General features: G+C 41.3%; 1 protein-coding gene across 1 annotated transcript in view; it reads left to right on the top strand.

Moving 5' to 3' along the window:
- Window positions 1-26,332, top strand: part of LOC133749974 (vomeronasal type-2 receptor 116-like) — a 38,962-nt gene extending 12,630 nt beyond the window's left edge. Inside the window, exons 3-8 of the mRNA XM_062179343.1 lie at window positions 9,021-9,202; window positions 17,313-17,604; window positions 19,248-20,054; window positions 22,041-22,268; window positions 23,771-23,894; window positions 25,419-26,332. Coding sequence (XP_062035327.1) covers window positions 9,021-9,202; window positions 17,313-17,604; window positions 19,248-20,054; window positions 22,041-22,268; window positions 23,771-23,894; window positions 25,419-26,332 — 2,547 coding nt within the window. The remainder of the gene's footprint in view (window positions 1-9,020; window positions 9,203-17,312; window positions 17,605-19,247; window positions 20,055-22,040; window positions 22,269-23,770; window positions 23,895-25,418) is intronic.
- The last annotated feature ends 1,012 nt before the right edge of the window (window positions 26,333-27,344 follow it).

Genomic DNA, 27,344 nt, shown 5'->3' with positions numbered 1-27,344 from the left:
AACAGAGGCCTCTCCCTTCACTACCAAGCAAAACAAAGAGCACCGCGATTTTACATATGTAAAGCGCAGCCAAACTCAGTAACTTTAGCAAAACTGGAGAACACATTGAGGGCTGCATAAACTCTTTGTGTGGTCCCAGGGGTAGATCAAACGAATACTCACAGAGGCCAGATTTCAACTACCCTCAACTCCACTCCCAACTGAGTCAAAAAAAAAAAAAAGAGAGAGAGAGAGAGAGCGATCCAGCAAGGAGCAAGGGAGTGAGCAATGTGGGAGAGTCACTCTTTGCACAGCCTTAAACCTGAAGAATCAAGCATAGCTCTCTGGCCACACCCATCACAGCCCCTAAGGCTCCAACAAAGCAGACAGCTCACTTAGAGGCATAGTATAACGAGAAAAAAAACACCACAGCAAAAAAAAAAAAACATAAATTATCTCCAACATGCCAAACAACAAACATAGAAGCCGAGGTAACAAGAGCAAGGAAGACACTATGACGTCCCCAAATGAGAAAGACACACCAATGCAAGATTATGAAGATGAAGAGATAGAGGAAATGCAAGAAGCAGATCTCAAAAAAATTGATAAGAACATTAAGAAGTTCTCAAAAACAAATTCTTAAACTACAGAAATCCTTAATGGACAAGATAGAAAATCTCTCTCGGGAAAATGAAATATTAAGGAGGAATCAAAATGAAATGAAACAACTAGTAGAACATGAAACTGAGATAGTGACAAAAAACCACAATGAAATGAAGAACTCAATAGATCAAATGGCAAACACATTAGAGAGCCTTAAAAACAGAATGGGTGAAGCAGAAGAGAGAATATCGGAATTTGAAGACAGAGAACAGGAAAGGAAACAGTCAAATCAAAGAAAAGAAGAAGAAATCAGAAATCTAAAAAATACTGTCAGGAATCTACAGGATACTATTAAAAAACCCAACATTCGGGTTCTAGGAGTTCCTGAAGGCATGGAGAGGGAGAAAGGATTAGAAGGCCTTTTTAGTGAGATACTAGCAGAAAATTTCCCAGGTTTGGAGAAGGACAGAGACATCCTAGTACAGGAAGCTCATAGAACCCCTAATAAACATGATCAAAAGAGATCCTCACCACGACACATTGTAATCAAACTCACCACAGTGAAACACAAAGAAAAGATCCTAAAATGTGCAAGAGAGAAACGCCAGATTACTCTCAGAGGATCTCCAATTAGACTCACAGCTGACTTCTCATCAGAAACCCTACAAGCCAGGAGAGAATGGCGAGATATAGCCCAGGTACTAAGTGAGAAAAACTGCCAGCCCAGAATATTATATCCTGCAAAGCTCTCATTTGTGAATGAAGGTGAAAGAAAGACCTTTCACAGCAAACAGAAATTGAAAGAATTTGTCGCCACTCGTCCAGCCCTGCAAAAGATGCTTAAAGATGTGTTACATACAGAAACACAGAAACACGGACACTAATATGAAAGAAGGTAAAGGAAGGAAACCTCACACCAAAAGATCATAGGAATCTCAAACCAGATATTAGAAAATATCTTTGGCAAATGGCAGGGCAAATTTACTCCTTCTCAATAGTCACATTGAATGTTAATGGCTTGAACTGTCCAGTTAAAAGACACCGATTGGCTGATTGGATTAAAAAACAAAACCCATCCTTTTGCTGCTTACAATAAACTCATCTTTCCAACAATGATGCATACAGACTGAAAGTGAAAGGCTGGAAAAAGATATACCATGCCAACAGAAATGAAAAAAGAACGGGCGTAGCCATCTTAATATCGGACAACATAAACTTTACCACAAAAGACAAAGAGGGGCACTATTTAATGATTAAGGGATCCATTCAACAGGAAGATATAACAATTATCAATGTATATGCACCTAATCACAGGGCACCAGCTTATTTAAAAGACTTGTTAAGGGACTTAAAGGGAGACTTAGACCCCAATACAATAGTTCTGGGGGACTTCAATACTCCACTCTCAGAGATAGACAGATCAACAGGACAGAAGATCAACAAGGAGACAGCAGATTTAAATGACACTATAGCTCAAATGGATCTAACAGATATCTATAGAACATTTCATCCTACATCTAAGGACTTTACATTCTTCTCAGCAGTATATGGTACCTTCTCTAGGATTGACCACATACTAGGCCATAAAGCAAGTCTCAGCAAATTCAAAAGAATTAGAATCATACCATGCATCTTCTCAGACCAAAAAGGAATGAAATTGGAAATTAGCAACTCGGGAATCCCCAGAGCACGTGCAAACACATGGAGATTGAACAACATGCTCCTGAATGAACAATGGGTCATAGAAGAAATTAAAAGAGAAATCAAAAATTTTCTGGAAGTAAATGAGGATAACAGCACAACATACCAAAACCTATGGGATACAGCAAAAGCAGTGTTAAGAGGAAAGTTTATATCAATAGGTGCCTACATCAAGAAATTGGAAAGGCACCAAATAGATGAGCTTTCAAGTCATCTCAAGGATCTAGAAAATCTGCAGCAAACCAAACCCAAACCCAGTAGAAGAAGGGAAATAATTAAAATCAAAGAAGAAATCAACAGGATTGAATAAAAAAAAACATTACAAAAATCAGCCAAACGAGGAGCTGGTTTTTTGAAAAAATAAACAAAATTGACACCCCATTGGCCCAACTCACTAAAAAAAGAAGAGAAAAGACCCAAATCAATAGGATCAGAGATGAAAATGGAAACGTAACAACAGACGCCGCAGAAATAAAAAGAATCATCAGAAATTACTACAAGGACTTGTATGCCAGCAAACAGGGAAATCTATCAGAAATGGACAGATTCTTGGACACATACAACCTCCCTAAATTGAGCCAGGAAGACATAGAAAACCTAAACAGACCCATAACTGACACAGAAATTGAAATAGTAATAAAGGCCCTCCCAACAAAGAAAAGCCCAGGACCAGATGGATTCACTGCTGAGTTCTACCAGACATTTAGAGAAGAACTAACTCCAATTCTTCTCAAACTATTCAGAGCAATCGAAAAAGAGGGAATCCTCCCAAATTCTTTCTATGAAGCCACCATCACCTTAATTCCTAAGCCAGAAAGAGACGCAGCATTGAAAGAGAATTACAGACCAATATCCCTGATGAACATAGATGCAAAAATACTCAATAAAATTCTGGCCAATAGGCTGGCCAGCTCTCCTCCCAGGCCAGGCAAGTCATGAAAGTCAACAGAGTGCCTTCCCCTAGGAGGTTCACACCTCCCTTAGGATATACCCCATGTGAAGAGATAGATAGGTCTGGGCCTCTGAATTTACAAGGCCTAAAGCCCACTAGATTATTATCAAGCCCCTTCTATCAGGTTCTATTTGCCTCTCAATCAGAAAACTTAATTGTAGCTTAGACAGCACCTTTCTTAGCTCCTCTAATAATGACTCTGTCCTTTGTTCTAGGCCCTGTCTAGTGCACTTGGGCCTCATTCCTTTGTAATCATAACCTCTACTCTACCACCAATGGCTCTACTCCCAACCTGTGTGTACTGATGGTCCTCTTCCCCACTTAATGCTGTATAATTGTTCAAACCTGGTAAATGCCACTCTTAGGATCATTGGTTACTATCCTCACTCTGTCTTTTATGACCTTGTCTAAATATGATCAGAGTCGGCAAACTTGGAAGGCTTCCATAGCCTTGGCAACTCATGACGACAGCCTAGGATGGTTACTGGCGCCATAAACTAGAGTGTCAATTTGTTGGGTCAACAACAGGAGCCACTGTGCACTTGCTCCTCATGTGGGATCTCTGTCCTTAATGTGCTGTACATTGTGATTTAATGCTATAACTAGTACTCAAACAGTATGTTTCACTTTGTGTTTCTATGTGGGTGCAAACTGTTGAAATCTTTATACTAAATTGATCTTCTGTATATAAAGAGAATTGAAAATGAATCTTGATGCAAATGGAAGGGGAGAGGGAGCGGGAGAGGGGAGGGTTGCGGTGGGAGGGAAGTTATGGGGGGGGGAAGCCATTGTAATCCATAAGCTGTACACTGGAAATTTATATTCATTAAATAAAAGTTAAAAAAAAATTCTGGCCAATAGAATGCAACAACACATCAGAAAGATCATCCACCCAGACCAAGTGGGATTTATCCCTGGTATGCAAGGATTGTTCAACATCCGCAAAACAATCAATGTAATACACTACATTAACAGGCTGCAGAAGAAAAACCATATGATTCTCTCAATAGACGCAGAGAAAGCATTTGATAAAATACAACACCCTTTCATGATGAAAACTCTAAGCAAACTGGGTATGGAAGGAACATTCCTCAATACAATCAAAGCAATATATGAAAAACCCACGGCCACCATCCTATTGAATGGGGAAAAGTTGGAAGCATTTCCACTGAAATCTGGTACCAGACAGGGATGCCCACTCTCACCACTGCTATTCAATATAGTTCTGGAAGTTTTAGCAAGGGCTATTAGGCAAGAAAAAGAAATTAAAGGGATACAAATCGGGAAGGAAGAACTCAAACTATCCCTCTTTGCAGATGATATGATTCTTTATTTAGGGGACCCAAAGAACTCTACTAAGAGACTATTGGAACTCATCGAAGAGTTTGGCAAAGTAGCAGGATATAAAATCAATGCACAAAAATCAACAGCCTTTGTATACACAGGCAATGCCACGGCTGAGGAAGAACTTCTAAAATCAATCCCATTCACAATAGCTACAAAAACAATCAAATACCTTGGAATAAACTTAACCAAGGATGTTAAAGATCTCTACGATGAAAACTACAAAACCTTACAGAAAGAAATAGAAGAGGATACCAAAAAATGGAGAAATCTTCCATGGTCATGGACTGGAAGAATCAATATCATCAAAATGTCTATTCTCCCAAAAGCAATTTATACATTCAATGCAATACCCATCAAGATACCAAAGACCTTCTTCTCAGATCTGGAAAAAATGATGCTGAAATTCATATGGAGACACACAAGACCTCGAATAGCCAAAGCAATCCTGTACAACAAAAACAAAGCCGGAGGCATCACAATACCTGATTTCAGGACATACTACAGGGCAGTTGTTATCAAAACAGCATGGTACTGGTACAGAAACAGATGGATAGACCAATGGAACAGAATAGAAACACCAGAAATCAATCCAAACATCTACAGCCAACTTATATTTGATCAAAGATCCAAAACTAATCCCTGGAATAAGGACAGTCTATTCAATAAATGGTGCTGGGAAAATTGGATTTCCACATGCAGAAGCTTAAAGCAAGACCCATACCTTTCACCTTACACAAAAATTCACTCAATGTGGATTAAAGACTTAAATCTATGACTCAAAACCATCAAATTATTAGAGAGCATTGGAGAAACCCTGCAAGATATAGGTACAGGCAAAGACTTCCTGGAAAATACTCCAACAGCACAGGCAGTCAAAACCAAAATTAACATTTGGGATTGCATCAAATTGAGAAGTTTCTGTACTTCAAAAGAAACAGTCAGGAAAGTGAAGAGGCAACCGACAGAATGGGAAAAAATATTTGCAAACTATACTACAGATAAAGGGTTGATAACCAGAATCTACATAGAAATCAAGAAACTCCACAACAACAAAACAAACAACCCACTTAAGAGATGGGCCAAGGACCTCAATAGACATTTTTCCAAAGAGGAAATCCAACTGGCCAACAGACACATGAAAAAATGTTCAAGATCACTAGCAATCAGAGAAGTGCAAATCAAAACCACAATGAGGTTTCACCTCACCCCGGTGAGAATGGCTCACATTCAGAAATCTACCAACAATAGATGCTGGAGAGGATGTGGGGAAAAAGGGACACTAACCCACTGTTGGTGGGAATGCAAACTGGTTAAGCCACTATGGAAGTCAGTCTGGAGATTCCTCAGAAACCTGAACATAACCCTACCATACAACCCAGCCATCCCACTCCTTGGAATTTACCCAAAGGAAATTAATTTGGCTAATAAAACAGCCATCTGCACATTAATGTTTATTGCAGCTCAATTCACAATAGCTAAGACCTGGAACCAACCCAAATGCCCATCAACAGTAGACTGGATAAAGAAATTATGGGACATGTACTCCATAGAATACTATACAGCAGTAAGGACCAATGAAACCCAGTCATTTACAACAAGATGGAGGAATATGGAAAACATCATGCTGAGTGAATTAAGCCAGTCCCAAAGAGACAAATATCATTTATTTTCCCTGATCGGTGACAACTAACTGAGCACCAAAGGGGAAACCTGTTGAAGTGAAATGGACACTCTAAGAAACTATGACCCGATCAGCTCTCATCCTGGCTCTAGATGTACAATGTAATACTTTATCCTTTTTAGTACTTGTTGTTGTTGTTCTAGTACTAGTGGTTGAACTCGGTAAATAACACACAATTATTCTTAGGTGTTTAAATTTTAACTGAAAAGTGATCCCTGCTAAATTTCAGAGTCGAAAAAGAGAGGGAGGAGATGCACAATTTGGGACATGCACAATCAGTCTTGCCACAAATGATGGAGTTAGAAATGTGCCAGGGGATTCCAATACAATCCCTTCAAGGTGGCATGTACCAATGCCATCTCACTAGTCCAAGTGATCAATTTCAGTTCACTTTCGATGGCTTGGATAGGTCTAAGTATCAAAGGGATCACACATACAAGACAAGTGTCTGCTAATACTAACTGATAGAATCAAAAGCGAGAGAAAGATCCAACATGGGAAGTGGGATACACAGCAGACTCATAGAATGGCAGATGTCCTAAATAGCACTCTGGCCTCAGAATCAGCCCTTAAGGCATTCGGATCTGGCGGAAGAGCCCATGAGAGTATTGTAGGCATGGAAAGCCAAGATACCATGGAAAAGAAAAAGAAGAAGAAGACCTAAATGAAAGATCTCTGTGAGTGAGATCCCAGTGGAAAGAACGGGGCCATCAAAGAAGGAGGTACCTTTCTCCGAAGGGAGGAGAGAACTTCCACTTTGACTGTGACCCTATCGGAATAAGATCAAAGTCAGTGAACTCTAAAGGCTTCCATAGCCCTGGCAACTCATGACTAGAGCCTAGGGAGATTACTGACGTCATGAACAGGAGTGTCAAATTGTTAAGTCAGCAACAGAAGTCACTGTGTACTTACATCCCATGTGGGATCTGTCCTTAATGTGTTGTCTAATGTGCAGTGATGCTATAACTAGTACTGAAACAGTATTTTTACACTTTGTGTTTCTGTGTGGGTACAAACTGATGAGGTCTTTACTAATTATATACTGAATCTATCTTTTGTATATAAAGGTAATTGGAAATGAAAAAAAAAACCCTGGTGTTAAATTGGAAATGGCATAGAAAATTAATTAATTTAAAAATATTATGTAGGATCTCTGTCTTTAATGTGCTGTACACTCTTATTTAATGCTATAACTAGAACTCCAACAGTATTTTTTTTTTAATTTGTGTTGCTATATGGGGGCAAACTGTTGAAATCGTTACCTAATATATACTAAACTGATCTTTTGTATATAACGAGAATTGAAAATGAATCATGATGTGATAGGAAGGGGAGAGGGAGCGGTTAAGGGGAGGGTTGTGGGTGGGAGGGAAGTTTTGGGAGTGGGAAGCCATTGTAACCCATAAGCTGTACTTTGGAAATTTATATTCATTAAATAAAAGTTTAATTAAAAAAAAAAGAAATACATAGAAGTAATAATTGCTAACAAGGATGAGGAGAAAATGGAATACTTGCACATTGCAGGTAGGAAGGTAATCTAGTGCCAATATAATGAAAATTGTTTGATTAAAAATTAAATATAGAACCTTCATCCTATCCAGCAGTTCCAACTAAAGGATGTGAAATTTGTATGTGGAAGGGACATTTGCCTTCCCATTTCAGTGTGTACAGATATCAAATCATTCCCTTGTAGACATACATCTACATAATTTAAAGTTATGAATTTTAAAATGAAAATACACATGTAAGGCATTCCATTCTATTCTCTGAAAAGTGGGAGAAATTAGATATGACCACAGGAATTAAGTGACTGAGAACTAACACAGTTCCTTTCACTTGTCACATTGAAACCACTGATGCTGAGAGCTTGGAGGTTCAAGCTTCTCAATGGGGAGAGCATCAGGCTGATGGGTGGGGAGCTCAGCTGTGTGGAGGGGTAGGTGTGGGGATGAACTTCTGCCTATCTCTGGAATGTGGCTTCTTCACATATTAATCAGGAAGCCCATTCTTTTTGCCGCAGGATATTATGGCCCTGGGAGTGACATCAGACACGGTAATGATGAGGATTCCTGTGGTGCATGAAAGGTCATCGTGACTGATGTCAGCCCTTCACCTTTTGTCTACAGTATCTTGTGGGAAGATGCAGCTGGGTGCTTTGGTCATACCAACTTTTTCTAACCCTGCCAAATGTCTCAAAGCTGTCTATTCACACAACCCTTGGCCACTGTGCACACTGTTTAATAGGGCTGCCATCCCAGGATGCAATGATTGCCAAAGCCTTGTTGGCCTATAATGCAACCCTAGAGGCTGGAGGTAGGAGAATTCAAAACATGTTTTTCTAAAGGGTTTTCCTCCATAATGGAGGGCAACAGGTGCAGAGCCTCAGGCAGGTGGATCCCCTGAGTTTCTGGATGAGACAAATGGGAATCCTTGAAAATACAAGGAACCCAGTGGAGCTCTGATCACTTCATGTTCACAGCCAGGTCTCAGTACTGTGCATTCTGCATTCTGCTTTTAGCTGTGCTCCGGTCTAGCTCACCAGACTGGCACACAGGTTCCTACAGGCAGAGGGCACTCGTCAATACCTGGGGTCAGCTGTGCTCTACACAGAGCTCCACTGTCACTGCTGATTGAGAGCCCTCAGACCTGATCCAGCCCTGTGTCTCCTCTTCTCAGCTGAGACTCGGGGCTCTCACTATAAATTGGGGAGACAGTGACATGTCATTGCTTCTGATTTTTCTCTACCTACTCCTGCAGGTTTTATATAATTCACAGGTCAAGAATGATGAGAACTGCCTTGATTACCTGAAGCCAAGTGTCTTCAGAGATGGAGACCTAGTGCTGGGAGTGTTTTTTCCCCTGTACTACATGGAACCAGAAAGAGAGATGATCCAATTATCCTTTTTACTCAAGCCTGAGTATAAAGTGGTGGCATCTTGGTAAGTTCAAGGTGTATGTATCTGTGCTTTTAAAGTTTTATTTAAGGTACACATATTCATGCCTTTCATATATGCAGAATCAGGAACAGTAATCCTTCCCTTCCCCCTGTGCTCCCACTCTTCTTCCTCTTCCCTTTCCATTCCTACCACTAATTCTACAAACCTATTTTCAATTTTCTTTATACTCATAAGATTAACCCTACAGTAAGTAAAGAAATCAACAAATAATATGAGGGGAAAAAAACCCACTGTTCCTCAACAGTAATCCAAGGGCTGTAAATAATCATTTAATCTCAAAATGTCAATTTTACTCCTATCCATTATATTTTAGATATTCTATATCTGTTAAGTGTTGTTATGCCTGCATTTGAGTACATGCTCGTGTCTGTGTGTGTTCAATACCTCTTGAGACTTCTGACAATTCTGCACAGAATGGCAGAAACACAGTTCCATGAAAGCTAAGGTCCTCTCCTTTCTTTAACGTTTCACTACCTTTCATTTCCATTTGCTTTCTGACTCCTTCAGAGACAGAGGAAGGCACTAAGATTTTTGTGCCTACTCCATTGGCCAGGTATGTGTGATTAAGCCCTGAGGTTCTTGGAGTCAGTGAGATGGTTGGAAGCTCAGGTCCTCTATTGCTAGCACCTGTGGAGGGAGGACACTGGAGTCCTAAGACCATGTCCCAAGGTCAATGTTGGGAGGGCCTCAGTCTAGGTAGCCATTGCTGACAAGGGCAATACTCATTTTGCCTGAGACTTGAAGCCATGAGGCAGACCCTGTACCCTCACAGATCAATAATTAAATCCTACTACACTAGAGGCATCTGGACCCTGATCCTGAAAATCAGAAGCAAGGGAAATAATCTTCCATATGTGTTTAATGGCTTCTTCTTGGAATCTGACATTTTCTTCTCCAGAAACAATGCAGAAACTGCATGCATTCTGAGCTTTGCATCAGTGGTGTGTCTTTCTGGTAACTGATCACTGTGTTTGTGCTTAAGGTGGGGCTTAGTAGAAGGCCTGTGTCTGCACACTTTGTTGGTGCCAACAGTGGAGTTCGCTTCTCAGTCGACCCAGAGATCCACATACTCATGTGTTAGGAGAGAGTTTTGAAGTGTGCAATTTGTTTAAACAATGTGAGTCTGTCCTTCTCAGTTCTTTCTGGTGTATAACACTTGTTACCTCTGCAGGTTGTGCTGTGCTAGAGAGAAAGTGGGGGTGCTGATCTTTGGGTCAGTATCACACCTTGTAATTTCTCCTAACCCGTACCATTACATTCTTGTTCTTTTTCAGTGTTTCACTTTGAGTTTCCTTACCTCTTTGTATTTTCTTCATTGCTATTCCCAATGTGAAATTGTGCATGTGATTGAAAACGTCTCATGCTTGCGGATTCTCTGCTTAGGTGGCAGCTAATGTTTGCTTGCATTCTGATGTTCTTTATTTCTTTTTCATTCTCCTTTTTCTTGTTACTGTTTCTGACACTATACTAAGAGTGTTGAAACTGAATGTCATTGCCTTCTTCCAGATCTGAGGGGAAATGATTTCAGATTTTCCCCATTCAATATGATTTTTTAAAAAATGTAGATTCATTGCAATTTTGATTTATGTTCTTTCTGCACCTAGTTTGGTAAGAGTTTTTTAAAAATCATGGATGAATGTTGAATGTTATCAAATATTTTTCTGCATCTATTGCGATGATCATGTGATTTTTTTCCTTCATTCTGTTGATGTGATTTACTACAATATGTGATTTGTCAATATTTTTTTTAATTAAACTTTTATTTAATGAATATAAATTTCCAAAGTACAGCTTATGGGTTACAATGGCTTCCCCCTCCCAAAACTTCCCTCCCACCCACAACCCTCCCCTTTCCTGCTCCCTCTCCCCTTCCAATCACATCATGATTCATTTTCAATTCTCTTTATATACAGAAGATCAGTTTAGTATATATTAGGTAAAGATTTCAACAGTTTGCCGCCATATAGCAACACATAGTGAATAAAAAAATACTGTTGGAGTTCTAGTTATAGCATTACATAAGAGTGTACAGCACATTAAAGACAGAGATCCTATATAATATTTTTTTAAAAAAATAATTAATTTTCTTTTTTTAAAATTAAACTTATATTTAATGAATATAAATTTCCAAAGTACAGCTTATGGATTACAATGGCTTTCTCCCCCATAACTTCCATCCCACTCACACCCCTCCCATCTCTCGCTCCCTCTCCCATTCCATTGACATCAAGATTCATTTTCAATTATCTTTCTATACAGAAGATCGATTTAGTATATATTAAGTAAAGATTTCATCAGTTGCACCCACACAGAACATAAAGTGGAAAATACTGTTTGAGTACTAGTTATAGCATTACTTCACCTTGGACAACACATTAAGCACAGATCCCACATGAGGAGTAAGTGCACAGTGACTCCTTTTGTTGACTTAACAATCTGACAATCTTTTTTTTTTTTTTTTTTGACAGGCAGAGTGGACAGTGAGAGAGAGAGAGACAGAGAGAAAGGTCTTCCTTTGCCGTTGGTTCACCCTCTAATGGCCGCCGCGGTAGCGTGCTGCGGCCGGCGCACCGCGCTGTTCCAATGGCAGGAGCCAGGTGCTTCTCCTGGTCTCCCATGGGGTGCAGAGCCCAAACACTTGGGCCATCCTCCACTGCACTCCCTGGCCACAGCAGAGAGCTGGCCTGGAAGAGGGGCAACCGGGACAGGATCGGTGCCCCGACCGGGACTAGAACCCGGTGTGCTGGCGCCGCAAGGCGGAGGATTAGCCTGTTGAGCCACGGCGCCGGCCAACAATATGACAATCTTGTTTATGGTGTCAGTAATCTCCCTAGGCTCCAGTCATGAGTTTCCAAGGCTATGGAAGCCTTTTGAGTTCACGACTTCAAGCTTATTCCGACAGGGTCATAGTCAAAGTGGAAATTCTCTTCTCTTTTCAGAGAAAGGTACCACCTTCTTTGATGGCCCTGTCCTTTCTACTGGGAACTCACTTGCAGAGATATTTCATTTAAGTCCTTTTTTTCTTTCTTTTTTTTGGCTAGAGTGTCTTGCCTTTCCATGCCTAAAATACTCTCATGGGCTCTTCAGTCAGATCTGAATGCCTTAAGGGCTGATTCTGAGGCCAGAGTGCTTTTTAGGACCTCTGCCAGCTATGAGTCTGCTGTGTATCCCGCTTCCCATGATGGATCCTTCTCTCCCTTTTTGATTCTATCAGTTATTATTAGCAGACACTAGTCTTGTTTGTGTGATCCCTTTGACTCTTAGACCTATCAGTGTGATGAGTTGTTACCTGAATTGATCACTTGGACTAGTGAGATGGCATTGGTACCTGCCACCTTGATGGGATTGTATTGGAATCCCCTGGCACGTTTCTAACTCCACCATTTGGGTCAAGTCCGATTGAGCATTTCCCAAATTGTACATCTCCTCCCTCTGTTATTCCCACTCTTTTATTTAACAGAGATCACTTTTCAGTTAACTTTAAACACCTGAGAATAGTTGTGTGTTAATTACAGAGTCCAACCAATAGTATTAACTAGTTCAAAAAATACTAAAAGGGATAAAGTATTACATTGTACATCAACAGTCAGGACAAGGGCTGATCAAGTCACTGTTTCTCAATGTGTCCCTTTTACTTCAACAGGTTTCCTTTTTGGTATATGGTTAGTTGTCACTGATCAGGTTAAACATATGATATTTGTCCCTTTGGGACCGACTTATTTCACTTAGCACAATGTTTTCCAGATTCCTCCATTTTGTTGCAAATGACCGGATTTCATTGTTTTTTACTGCTGTATATTATTCTATGGAGTACTTTGTGGAGTTTCTGGCTAGATGATGTGTCTATTGATGACAGTGAGATATTGAAGTTTATCACTGTTATTGTATTGCAATCTATCTCTCCATTTATTTAAAATGATATTTGCCTTACATATTTTTTATTATATATACCTATATATTGTTATTTCTTCTTGCTGCATGAATACTCTTATTAATATATAATCTTCTTTGTCTCTTTTTTAATTTCTAGAATGAAATATATTTTTACCTGATATGAGTACATCTACTCTTGATAATTTTTTCTTTCTATTTGTATGTAATATTTTCTGCAACCCTTCACTCTCAGTGAATGTGATATCTTTAACTGTGAAGTGAGTTTCTTATGGATAATGTAGGGTTGGGTATAGTTTCTTTTTTTGTTAAGATTTTATTTACTTATTTGAGAGGTAGAGTTACAGACAGTGAGAGGAAGAGACAGAGAGAAAGGTTTTCATTTTGTTGGTTCACTCCCCAAATGGCTGGAGCTGCGCTGATCTGAAGCCAGGAGCCAGGAGCCAGGAGCTTCTTCCATGTCTCCCTCATGGGTGCAGGAGCTCAAGCACTTGGGCCATCTTCTACTGCTTTCCCAGGCCATAGCAGGGAGCTGGATTGGAAGAAGTCCAGCTGGGAGTAGAACTGGCACCTATATGGGATGCCAGCACTGCAGGTGGAGGATTAACTTACTGCGCCACAGCGCGGAACCTGGGCATATTTTCTTTTCTTTAAAGATTTATTTATTTATATATTTGAGAGGTAGAGTTACAGACAGTGAGAGGAAGAGAGAGAGAAAGGTCTTCCATCTGTCAGTCCATTCCCCAGATGGCCACAATGGCCAGAGCTGTGGCAATCTGAAGCCAGGTGCCAGGAGCTCCTTCTGGATCAACCACATGGGTGCAGGGGCCCAACAGCATGGACCATCATCTACTGCTATCCCAGGCCATAGCAGAGAGCTGGATCAGAAGAGGAGCAGCTGGGACTAGAACCAGTGCCCATATGAGATTCCAGTGCTTCAGACCTGGTCTTTAACCCACTGCAACACAGCGCTGGCCCCCTATTGTTAACTTTTGACAATATGACTGCAACATTCCTTGTGGAATGTCTTTATTGGTTGAGTCTGTTCAGGGTTGAACGTCCTTTATCTGGATGTTCATATCTCTTTCAAGACCTAGGAAACTTCCAATTATTATTTAATTCAGGAAGTTCTCCATGGCTTTTTCCTACAATTATTCCTGTAACAACGAATGTTTGTTACTGATTGATATCCTACATATCACACTGGTCTTTTCATTATTTTTTTGATTGTATTATTTCAAAAATCTACTCTCAAGATCAGCAGTTTGTTTAGATGGAATGTGGAATGTCAGCTGACTTTGGTTCTTGGTGAGCCCAGGATTGTAATCTCTAAGTGATCTCTTCAGGTATGACCAATGTCAGCAGTGTCTACGAATCCCACAGTTATGCAGTCTGCAGCAGTTCATGGGGGTATTGGTAAGACTTTGTGGTGGCTTTGAGCTTCCAAATGTGTCTGTCTTCAGGCCCCAGAGTTAGCTGTGAATTGCAGAAGGGTTTGTGATGCCAGTAGCTACATTTTTAGATTGGATGGGACACATATGTCTCTCCCTTGTCCCAGGCTTGCTGGAACTTGGCACCAATAGCTTTGTCCCTGTAACTGGGTGATGTGAGTTGGCTTTTCCCATATTTTCTGGCAGTGTGTGGGTAATAGTGGGGTTTATAGTACCAAAAGCCCCAATTCTAGCACTGGGGAATTTGAACGGGATCATGCAGTTAAATGGAGGCAGAATTTTGCCTGGTCTTGCAGGCTGTTTAGAGGTGATCTAAGAACTATAGTGCTAATAGTCTCAGTACTGGAACTACCAAGCAGGAAGGATATCTTTTGTAGGCCCCAGGGTAAAAGTGTAGGTTGTGGTGAGGCATACACATTGTCAGCCAAAGACTTCCATCAGTGCAATGGAAATAGAGCATTTCCTAGGTCCCACAGGAAAAGCAAGATACTCCCAGGACTTAGAGAGCAATAATTGCAGTTCTGGTACTACTGGGCGCAGCTGAGACCTGGAACCTGGAGAACCAAGGACCAAGTGGTAAGAGATGCAGAAGGGGACTTCCTAAGTTCTGGTTTTCTGGGATTGTGTATTGGCTACTGCCAGTTGGCTCCAACACACAAAAGCAGAAGAGAATTTCCTGAGACTGTGTGTGAGAGGGCATAGCTCCAGGCCTGGTGCCCTGAGTTTTCACTCAACCTCCTGGGAATGTGGTCCTTCCTTTGTTGTTCTGGTTTTTTATTTTCTGTCATGGAGCAAATGTTGGCCCTCTCTAGCCATCTTGAACATTATTTCTTATATTCTGAATCTCTGCAAGTTTATGGCAGTGTCATTGATTAGAGAATTCTTCACTTTATTATCAGATACTGGAAAGATTAGTCCTGGTAAAGCAACCTCTGTATGGGCTTTGGTGCCATGTGGGGAATAAGGCTATATATGTCACTTTAAAAAAAAGATTTATTCATTTATTTGAAAGTCAGAGTTACACGGAGGGAGGAGAGGGAGAGAGAGAGAGAGAGAGAGAGAGAGAGAGAGAGAGAGAGAGAGCCAATGGTTCACTCCCCAATTGGCTGCAATGGCCGGAGCCACACTGATCCAAAGCCAGGAGCCAGGATCTTCTTCCAGGTCTCCCACTTGGGGGCAGGGGCCCAAGGATCTGGGACATCCTCTACTGCTTTCCCAGGCCATAGCAGAGAGCTGGATTGGAAGTGGAGCTGCCGGGTCTCGGCATATGGGCACCACTTTTTTTTTTAAAGATGATTTCTTTCTGTTTTTCTTTAAAGATTTATTTATTTATTTGAAAGGCAGAGTTACAGAGAGGCAGAGGTAGAGGCAGAGGCAGAGAGAGAGAGAGAGAAAGAGAGCAAGTGAGTGAGATTCTTCCATCTGATGGCTCACTTCCCAGATGGCTGCAATGGCTAGTGCTGCAGTGTTCTGAAGCCAAGGAGCAAGGAGGTTCTTCTGTGTCTCCCACACGGGGGCAGGGCCCCAAGGATATGGGCCATCTTCCACTTCTTTCCCAGGCTATAGCAGAGAGCTGGATCAGAAGTGGAGCAGATGGAACATGAATCAGCACCCACATGGGAATCGGGCACTGCAGGTGGTGGCTTTGCTTGCTATGCCACAGTGCTGGCCCCAATACATGTCAGAATAATTCCCAGGAACTCATATTTTTTGGCAAAAATTGCAGAGAATGTTCAATGTGAATTGGCAAGGAGGAGAAAGGACAACAAAATGATATAATTTGGGTTTATATCACTTAGAAGTCCTAAATCTATTATTTTTCCTTGTTGAACTATAAGTATAAATAATCACTATGTTCAGGATTATAAAGTGAATTGAAAGTTTATTAAAAATTAAAAGTGAAAAAAGAAAGGAATAAAGGAAGAGGGAAGGAGGGAAGTGTCATGTTGTTAGAATTGTATCTTTGAAATACACAATTTTATCATTTCTCTTTATATTAATTATAAAACATGAAAAAAGAAGTCCCTAATCAAATGCTTATTTTAAAAGTAAATATAATTTTTTAAGGATTTATTTGAAAATCAGAGTTACACAGAGAGAGAAGGAGAGGCAGAGAGAGAGAGAGAGAGAGAGAGAGAGAGAGAGAGAGGTCTTCCATTTGGTGGTTCACTCCTCAACTGGTTGCAATGGACGGAGCTGTGCTGATCTGAAGTCAGGAGCCAGGAAATTCCTCTGTATCTTCCATGAAGGTGTTGGGGCCCAAAGACTTGGGCCATCCTCAACTGCCTTCCCAGACCATAGCAGAGGGCTGAACTGGAAGAGGAGCATCTGGGACTCAGAATGGCACCCATATGGGATGCCGGCACTGTAGGCAGTGGCACCACCCAGTGCACCACAGTACTGGCCTCCAAAGTAAATATAATTTAACAAGGCTTCTTTCTCAGGAGCTGATACATCAGAGTAGAAAATTTCAGAAATGGCACATGCAAAATTAATTTAGGTGAATGTGGTTAGAGAGGATAATATTTCAACAATTGGCAAATCAGTTGTCATTTAAACTTTCAGAACTAACAGAAAAGAAAAAGTGCATCTTGACTTCTGTCTTCGAGTAAAACTCAGATTCCATATTGAGATACATCAAGGCTTGTCTAAAAAGTTCATGCAGATGAATGTGTGCATAGGCAGTTTGCTTCTTCCCCACATCTGCACTGAAGAACTCATTCATTTCCCTAAATATGACCTCTTCATAGGTGGTTGTGGAAGAACTACCAACATGTCCTGGCTTTTCACTTTGCCATCCAGGAGATCAATAAGAATCCCTACTTACTCCCCAACATGTCCTTGGGTTACCAATTCTACAATGGTTTTCCCAGTGATCAGTTCACCTTGTGGAGCACTCTGCACTGGCTCTCAGGACAGGGTATATTTGTCCCTAACTACAACTGCAAAAAACAGGACAAATCAGTCGCCATCATTGCAGGAACCACATCAACATTTTCTGCTGAAATTGGAACTCTTTTGGAGCTCTACAAAATCCCACAGGTATGTGTGTTCTGAATTTCAGAGAAGAATGCTTGAACCTCCCCTAACTCCATTCTCACCTGTGTCAAAAAGGCAATGTGGAAGCCAAGAATACATATCCCACTATGATTTAAAGCAGGAAAACCCTGGGCTGTGACATTATTAACAGAGGGATGGAGAAGGAAGAAAGCGAAGGGGCAGTGAATGCTTAGAGTCTCCACTCAGATTCCTACCTAGGGCCAATATATCCATCCCCTACTACTGGGCTTATTGACTTCATTGTACTCACAGCTCAGTGCCTCAAAGGAAATATCCACAGCACCAAGCAGTGACCTTTCCTGGGTGGCATCCACAGGTGAAAGATACAGATGTGGGGATTTAAAGACCTGGACATTTACTTTTTCTTTGAGACATCACAGAGGGCCATGCCTTCCCTAAGACTACTAAGAGTGTTGGAGGCTCAGTTCCAGTGACATAGGTGTTCCCAGACTCCCTCTTCCAAACCTCCCTCACTCACCTGCCCCCAATGATTTCTTCATAGGAATCCCAGTGAGTGTTCAACTATTTACAATTCCTGATATCACAGATTGTTTTTTGTAACTATTGATTTAAGAGGCAGAAAGAAACATAACAGAGGTATTCCTTTCATTGCTTACTCACTGATGTGTTGGGGGTCTGGCCATTGCAGGCCCTTGTTCTATAAATTCCTTTCAGGTCTCTCATGAGGGCTAACTATTTCAGTTAATCAAGATATCACAGCTACCTCCCAGGGACTGCATTAGTATCTCAGAGACTTTTGTGAGATCCAGTACACACCATCAGCAATATGGGCACATTGCTGCCAGACACAGACTTCAGTCACATAAGAGGATTCTAAGCCAGAAAAATTATTTCACCAAAAATCAGAGTGGATAATTTTGATTTTCATAACAAGTTATTGATGTTGTGAAAAGAACTGAACTCATGTATCATGAGAGCCATACAAACTTTGTCATAGTTTACATGCCACCTTTGTTCTGACCCACACTGGGTGAATACGAATGTAAGGATACTATTGGGGCCAACGCCATGGCTCACATGATTAATGCAATGCCTGCAGTGCTGGCATCCTATATGGGTGCCGGGTTCTTGTCCTGGCTGCTCCTCTTCCAGTCCAGCTTTCTGCTGTGGCCCAGGAAAACAATGGAGGGTGGCCCAAGTGCTTGGGCCCCTGCAACTGCATAGGAGACCAGGAGGAAGTACCTGGCTCCTGGCTTTGGATTGGCATAGCTCTAGCTGTAGCAGCCATTTGGGGAGTGAACCAATGGAAGGAAGACCTTCCTGTTTCTCTCTCTCATTGTCTAACTCTGTCAAATAAATAAAATAATAAAAAGGATACTATCTTGGTGATACTGCATTCAAAATTTGTGCATTCCCAGTTTGCACTGCAGAATGTGAAGAGAAAATAGGGATATGACACATGTTCATGCTATCATATTTCTTCCAAAGGCAAAGGGCATGAGAAGTATGGTGTTCTCTGGGTGCAGAATAACAGAATTCAGCTATCTTTAGAGCAATCTTTCTTTTTATCCAGTAATATTCTCCTCAAAGGCCTCCCTTGGAGAGAATATCTCAGCCTCACCCAAACAGATGCAATTGACAGTCATGACTATTTTGGCTTTCAGATCACCTATGGCCCTTTTGATCCTCTGCTAAGTGATAAAGACCAGTTTCCCTCACTCTATCAGATGGCCAACAGTGACAGCGCTGTGGCTCATGGAATGATCTCCTTGTTGCTGCATTTTGGCTGGACTTGGGTGGCGCTCTTTGTATCTGATGATATGAAAGGAGAGCAGTTCTTTCGGTACTTCGAGGCAGAGATGGTAAAGAAAGGTCTCTGTGTGGCCTTTACACAAAAACTCCCTGCCACTAAGAGACTGTATGCCTCCACTGATATCACTTTCATGACTGGGATCAGCCTTTCTTCTGCAAATGTGCATATACTCTATGGTGAAGTAAGGAGCCTCATCAATGTGGACTTTGCAGGAGAGTACTTTTTAACCATGGGCAAGGTGTGGATCATGGTAGCAAAGTGGAACATTGTTGTGCATGAGACATACCGTGCACTGCACTCTTTCCATGGAGGCTTCTCATTTTCACCACACAAGGGGGAAATTCCTGGCCTCAAACATTTTCTCAAGACAGTGGACCCTTCCCACTACCCAGAAGACTTTTACTTCACTAAACTGTGGTTTCACATTTTCACCTGCCTACCTTCTGGGTCACAATGTGGAGAAATAGGAGACTGCCCACCAAACACTTCCTTAGAGTTTTCTCCAGGAGACATTGACATAATGACCATATCTGACTCTAGCTATTTCATCTACAATGCTGTGTATGCAGTGGCCCACGCCCTCCATAAGATGTTTCTAGAGAAAGTGGAAATGGGATCTCCAGGAGATGCAGCTCAACCTAAGCTTCTTCCCTGGCAGGTAAACCTCCTCCAGAGCAGGGTGGTCATGGAGCCACTAATGTCATTTACACATTTTTTTTTACAGAAGTAGAACTCCATGGTTTTTGTCATATACTTCCAAATAAAATGTAAAAAGTTAATCAAATCCTCAACTAATAGTCTATAGGAGAGATAGAGTGAGGAGAAACCCATATGGTATCTATTCTAAGTACTATTGAGGTATAAAATTTTGTGTATATAGAATTGAACACATATCATACATAATTTGTCTTAAGTTGGATCCACAGGGACCTCTAGACATTTTTAGTTTTAGAAAAGTGTATATCCTTAAAATAATCTAGGCTTAACTGTCAAATTTTTAAAACACTAATAATCTGACTTGTAAGTTTACTTTGTTGAGCCCTAGAAAGAGCTCAGGTAAGAACACAATTTGTTACCATAAAAAAATCATCCTTCAGCACAGCCATCCATGACAGACCCATGTTGAAGTACAAAGCTTAACTTCAATAAAGCCCCAACTAAACCTCCTTCCTGGTCAAGGACACATCAGAGTTCATGCCTAAGCCACCTAATATAATTTACTGATTTTATTAAATCACTTCCCATAATTGTAATCAGGCAATGGTAGAATGGTTCTCTTCACTTGTACCCATGAGATGATGACCACTCAAACCCTGCAAGTCTCTCCCAAGAAGAATCCCTGAGGATAGGGAGCCTGGGAATTGACTTCTTTTTGCACATGCACTGCTAGAGCATCTCTAACTGAATTCCATTTCTGGGATTTCTTCAATCTCATTATCCTCTCAATCTAGTATTGACGCGTTGTGTTCTTTTGGGGGTGTCATGTTGTCTTCCTTATTCTCTATCTTGAATCTGTTCATTTGTTATTCAGCATTTGTGGAGATACTAGTTTGTTTCTTTGTTATTTCACTGTGGTGGCTTTCATCTTTGCACTATGTGTATATTAGTTGAGTGTCTGCTTTCAGGGACTACCTAGAGCTATGTGATAGATGTGGCCAAGAAGCTCTTTTCAATGCTCCAGTGTGAGAGCTGTATCTGCAGTGACACACCCAGGTTTGGCATAGTACATCTCTCTCTCTCTCTCTCTCTCTCTCTCTCTCTCTCTCTCTCTCTTTTTTTTTTGATCAGGGGAATGTTTGTTCTTGTCTGTTGGTGTAGACTCAGTTGAGCTCCTTTCCTCAAAGGAGACCAGTACCTGGGTGCTAGCCTCAGTGTGTATATTATTTGTCTGCACTGCCACAAGGACCACACAGATGATCTGTGCAGCCTCAGTGTAAGCTCAGATTGCCGGCAATATCCCTCACCAGGTAACCAGGCAGCCCACTACAGTGACTGTCCAATGTCCCAGCCACACCCTGAGTCCTCCCATGCAGCCTCAGTGTTTTCAAATCCTAGCTCACAAGCCTCCCACAGTCATGAGCACTCAGCCCCTTGTCTGTTCTCCTCACCAGACTCAGGAGTCTCTACTTGGCTGTTTGCTGGCACAGCTGTTAAGTATGTCCAAGATGACGCCTGCTCTCTATCAGCTTGTTACAAGACGCAGTTGCAGGGTGATTGGGGAGAGAGAAAACGTGCTCCACCTTTGTTTTTTCTCCTGTAGTTTGGCAGGTACACTATCCCCCATGGGGATCCAAGCTGGATTCCCTCTAAGCTCTTCCTGCAGCTTCTTGCCAGTGGCTTGGGCTGCTGTGGTTGGTCTCACCTCACTCTCCAGTGCTGGTGCTGAGGCTCTCAGCTGCTGGGGTCCTGAACTGTGCATGTCCTTGCCCTCCATATAGGTCCACCATGTCCCTCCAATTTTTGTAGAGTTTCCTCTGCTGTTTTCTCCCAATTCTTCCCTGAGCCTGTAGTCTTTCCACTTTTTCTTAAACTATGTTCTCCTAGACTAGAGCAGCCATCACCCTCCCTTCTCCACCATCTTAATGCCATCTCTAGCACCTGTAACTTGAATGCTGTCCTTCTTACAATTATGTTTGTCCTCTAGCTTCACCCACTTCTGAAGAAAATCCAATTTAGGAACAGTGCTGGATATGACATATGCTTCCATGAAACAAGGCACGATGTGGTACAATATGATATCCAGAATATTGTGAATTTTCCTGTGGGCCTTGGGTTGATGGTCAACATTGGAAAGTTTTTCTCTAAGAGTTCACATGATCAAGCCTTGGTCATCAATGAAGAGATGATAGAATGGCCTATTGCATTCAAAGAGGTATGGATCCCTTCCAATTTCAAAGACCTACATGGAGTAGATTAAGTATGAAGCCTTTGCGTAAGCATCAGAGTCTCACTTCATATCATGGCTTCCAAATACATAGTAATTCATATATATATATTCTAGGTAATGCATGTTGAAAGTGAAACTTGGAATAACCTGATTTATTTTTAATTTTAGCATATATATTTATGCAGATATTGAGTGCATAGAATAAAGGGTAATTAATGAAAGAAATAAGGAGATCAGTGTATAGACACATAAATTCTAAGTATGTCTCTATGTATTCTGAAGGCGTTAATTACATATGGTGAGGGCCTTTAAGTTTTGATGCATGATTAACACAGTGGATTATGGGTCAGCTTATCATTCACCTAATTGTAGATCGCATTTTTTTTTGAATTTTGCATGCTACTCAATCATCCACATTTTATTCTTCATAACATCTTGAGATATTGGCATTAATTTGTGTTGTTTCCAAAATATGATATTTTCTGCATAAGCTATATATAACAACAATGCATTGCACTGAAATGATGTGTTTATCTCAGAAATTAATGGCCTGCCTGAATGGAGAATATCAGAAATGTACTAAACACAATTATTGTTTCATAACACATTCTAACCATTTCTATGCTGACCTGAATTTTTGATAGTTACTCTCAGTAGTGTGCCTCGTATCATGTCTTTTGTTCCTTTTATCTGTGATGTAAAATATTCTAATCAACTAAGTATGAGTTCATGGTCAAAGAGTTCTCAGACTTTCTAGTTTTCAGAACCATTGTCATATAGAAACCCACATTAAACATATTTTGGATATAGTGGTTCAATAAGAAGAGATAAATGGCAGGGGATGTTAGTATGTGATGTGTGAAATAAAAGTGATTAACTGCATTTGTAATATTTGCTTCATGTTTATAAAGTACAATGATGACCACAGAAGTTCCAAATTAGCTGCCTAGGTAATGATGACATGGCAGGTGTAGGAGGAGATACAGTGATGACCTTCAACTGAAGATCACATTTTCTTTTTCTTTTCTTTTCTTTTATTTACAGGCAAAGTTAGAGAGAGAGAGAGAGAGAGAGAGAGAGAGAGAGAGAGAGAGAGAGAGAGAGAGAAAGGTCTTACTTCAGTTGGTTCACCCCCCAAATGGCTTCTACGGCTGGTGCACCATGCTGCACTGGATCCGAAGTCAGGAGCCAGGTGCTTCTTCCTAGTCTCCCATGCAGGTGCAGGGCCCAAGCACTTGGGCCATCCTCCACTGCCTTCCTGGGCCACAGCAGAGAGCTGGACTGGAAGAGGAGCAACCGGGACAGAACCAGTACCCCAACTGGGACTAGAACCCAGAGTACCGGTGCCGCAGGCGGGGGATTAGCCTAGTGAGCTGCGGCTCCGGCCAGGTCATATTTTCTGTTGTGTGTGGGGGGGAATTATTGAAATTCCTTTAAAGTGGCGATAATATGCAAAATCAAGATGAATGTTTCTCTTTTCCTTTTAGACTCCTCAATCTGTGTGTAGCCAGAGCTGTGGCCCAGGATTCAGGAAAGTGCCACAGGAAGGAAGACCTGTCTGCTGCTATACTTGCACTTTTTGCACAGACAGAGACATTTCCAATCAGACAGGTAGAAACCGTATCCATTCCTACTGATAACTCCACTGTCATAATTATACTACTCAGCCAAAAGAAGGAATGAAATCCAGTCTTTTGCAACAACATTGATGCCACTAGAAGACATTATGCTTAGTGAAATAATCCAGTCCCCAAATGACAACTATCATCATATGTTTTCTCTGATATATAGTAGTCAATATAGTATACAAAAAAGCATTGTATAAGAATGAAATTGACTTCTTAGTATTTCTTTGTGTTTTTAGCTCTTTTCTATACCCCTGTGGAACAGTGTGCTGTTTCTACATTTTACTTCTGGAATATTATGGCTAATGGTGCATTAAGCCTGTGGATATAAAGCAATTGAATTTATATTATTGTACAAGTTAAATGAAAACTAGAAAAGTAGGAAGGAGGAGTATTCTGGGAGGGAAGGGAGGAAGGAGGTATGGTTACCATCTTAGAGTTGTTTCTATGAAATATATGAAATCTGTTCTCTTTACATTGATAAAAAATTAAAAAAAGGAAAAGTAACCCAAGAATATTTGTAATGAGATTGCAGTGAACCATTGCTATGAATACACATAGTCACTTGCTATCTCCACACATCTATTTTATGATCGCTATGTCTACCAAATTATGTGTAGACTGGTGTCTGGTGACATTCATCTTATTGGGCTCAACTGTGCTATTGATTTGACAAGACATCTTATTTTACCCTCCAGTTCTGGGAGAGGCAGTCCTAATCTGAGCTCTTGTAGTGGACCATGCTTAAATCCAAGCAAGACATGTACAAAGCATCACCACCAAGTTTTGTTATACTTGCTTAGATGAGCAATTCCATGCATTTTCATGCACAAATACAATGTACAAGGCTGGCGCAAGTTGATACAGAGTATTTTATTATTTTTGTGTCATATCTTTAATATTGTGCAGTGTGAAATATGAAGACACAATATCATAATACAGGATTCAGTTTGTCATCATTAAACAGTTAACATTTAAGGAATTATCTATCAAAGACAAATGTATCAAATTATGTGAACTGGATAAATACTGCTTAGAAAATGCTTCCATTATTCAAAATACAGAGTAGATAATAGTTTCTATGACTCCAAAAATAATCCTTCAATGACCATTAATGCAGCACTAGAAATCACTTAATTTTTCACAATTTAGAGAGGGAGTAGATTTTTCAGGTGTAAAGATTATAACAAAACAACATATCAGAGTGATGTGCAACACCCATTAAGTGTATGAAACAAGAAAGAAAAATGAATTACCATCATATGGGAATTCGTAGTACATCATATAGGTGCCTGTGTGTGTCCAGTATATCTGAGACAAAAGCCCGGAGCATCTGCTGATTCCAGGAAAAGAGCGTTCTCCCTGGACTGGGAATGCAGACTTACTCTAGTGCCTCTTGGTATCTGATAGAGGCAGTCTGTTCTCAAAGGGGCAGTGCGAAGGTGACCACTTTCCTAAACAGAACAAGTCAGCAATTCAGTGTCAGTGCTGAGTCTCTCTTTTTCCTCAGATGCAGAGCAGTGCATCCCATGTGCAGATCACGAGTACCCAAACCAGGAGAGAAACCGCTGCCTCCCCAAGCTGGTGACCTTCTTAGCCTTTGAGGATGCCCTGGGGATGGCTCTGGCCTGCATGGCTCTGTGCTTCTCTGTCCTCACAGCTGCGGTCCTCTGGGTCTTTGTGAAGCACCGAGACACTCCCATTGTCAAGGCCAATAACCGGACCCTCAGCTACATCCTGCTCATTGCCCTCCTCCTGTGCTTCCTCTGTTCCTTACTCTTCATTGGCCGTCCCAACACAGTCACCTGCCTCCTCCAGCAAATAACATTTGGCCTTGTATTCACAGTGGCTGTTTCCACCGTGCTGGCCAAGACCATCACTGTGATTCTGGCCTTCAAGTTTACAAAACCTGGAAGAACTACCAGGCGATTGCTGGTATCAGGAGCTTCTAACTCTGTCATTCCCATCTGCTTCCTGATCCAACTGGCTCTCTGTGGCATCTGGCTTGGGACTTCTCCTCCCTTTATTGACACAGATGCGCACTCTGAGCATGGACACATCATCCTGCTGTGCAACAAGGGCTCAGTCACTGCCTTCTACTGTGTCCTGGGCTACCTGGGCTCCTTGGCCCTGGCCAGCTTCACTGTGGCTTTCCTAGCCAGGAATCTCCCTGACATGTTCAATGAAGCCAAGTTCCTGACGTTCAGCATGCTGGTGTTCTGCAGTGTCTGGGTGACCTTCCTGCCTGTCTACCACAGCACCAAGGGGAAGGTCATGGTGGTCGTGGAGGTCTTTTCCATCTTGGTCTCCAGTGCAGGGCTCCTGGGCTGCATCTTCCTCCCCAAGTGCTACATTATTCTCTTAAGACCAGAAAGGAATTCTTTGAAAGACTTAAAAAAAAGTGCAAGTTCTAAGGGATTCTAAAAATTTCTACTTGTTTTCCTTTCACATTTTCAGAGTTTAGGACCAAGAATCCAGGCTGCGTAGCATTCCTGATATATGAAGGAGCTAAAATGGATTTTTTAAAAATAAATTACTTGTTAGTTGGATGTTTAGACTAGCAATCTGAGTTCATGGCATCAATTTCTGGCTCTGGTTTTGGCCCCTGACCTGGACTTTTGAGTCCTGGGGGCCCTCGGAAGGAAGTGGTGAATCTTCATGTAACTTGGTCCTGGCACCCATGTGAAAATCTAGGGTCTGACTCCCTGTTGTTGGTTGTAACCTCAGCCCAGGTACAAGCATTGGGGGTGTAGATGTGTGAAGCATCGAATAGGAGGTCTCTTTGTCTTTATCACTAACCTTCTGTTTCTCTCCATCTCAGAGTTAGTAATGGAGTTTAGGGAAAAATTTAAATTGAGTAAAAATGAATCATGCTGTAAATTAAACCTTTGTTGCCCATCAAGGCTACAACAGCAATGTTAGTTTTTAAAAAAGGTTATTTATTTATTTATTTGACATGTAGAATTACAGACAGTGAGAGGGAGAGACAGAGAGAAAGGTCATCCCTCCATTGGTTCACCCCCCAAATGGCCACTACAGCTGGAGCTAGCCTGATCTAAAGCCAGGATCCAGGTGCTTCTTCCTGGTCTCCCACATGGGTTCAAGGCCGAAGCACTTGGGCCATCCTCCACTGCCCTCCTGGGCCACAGCAGAGAGCTGGACTGGAAGAGGAGTAACCGGGACTAGAAACCGGTGCCCATATGGGATTCTGGTGCTGCAGGTTGAGGATTAACCAAGTGAGCCATGGCTCCGGCCCCCCTTCAGTTTCTATAAGTTTACCTTTTCTGAATAATTCTGAGAAGTGGCAATTATCTATATGTGTCCTGACTGTTGAGGAATAGCTTTCTATTTTATTCTTTTTAGTATTTTCTTTTTTTTTACTTAATACCATTGGTTGAACCCTTTACTTAACACAATTATTATTAGGTATTTTAAT

The sequence above is a fragment of the Lepus europaeus genome, chromosome 20 (genome assembly GCF_033115175.1).
Source record: "Lepus europaeus isolate LE1 chromosome 20, mLepTim1.pri, whole genome shotgun sequence".
NCBI classification, from domain to species: Eukaryota; Metazoa; Chordata; class Mammalia; order Lagomorpha; family Leporidae; genus Lepus; species Lepus europaeus.
Note: the sequence above shows the minus strand (reverse complement) of the source record. Positions and strands in the feature narration are given on the sequence as shown.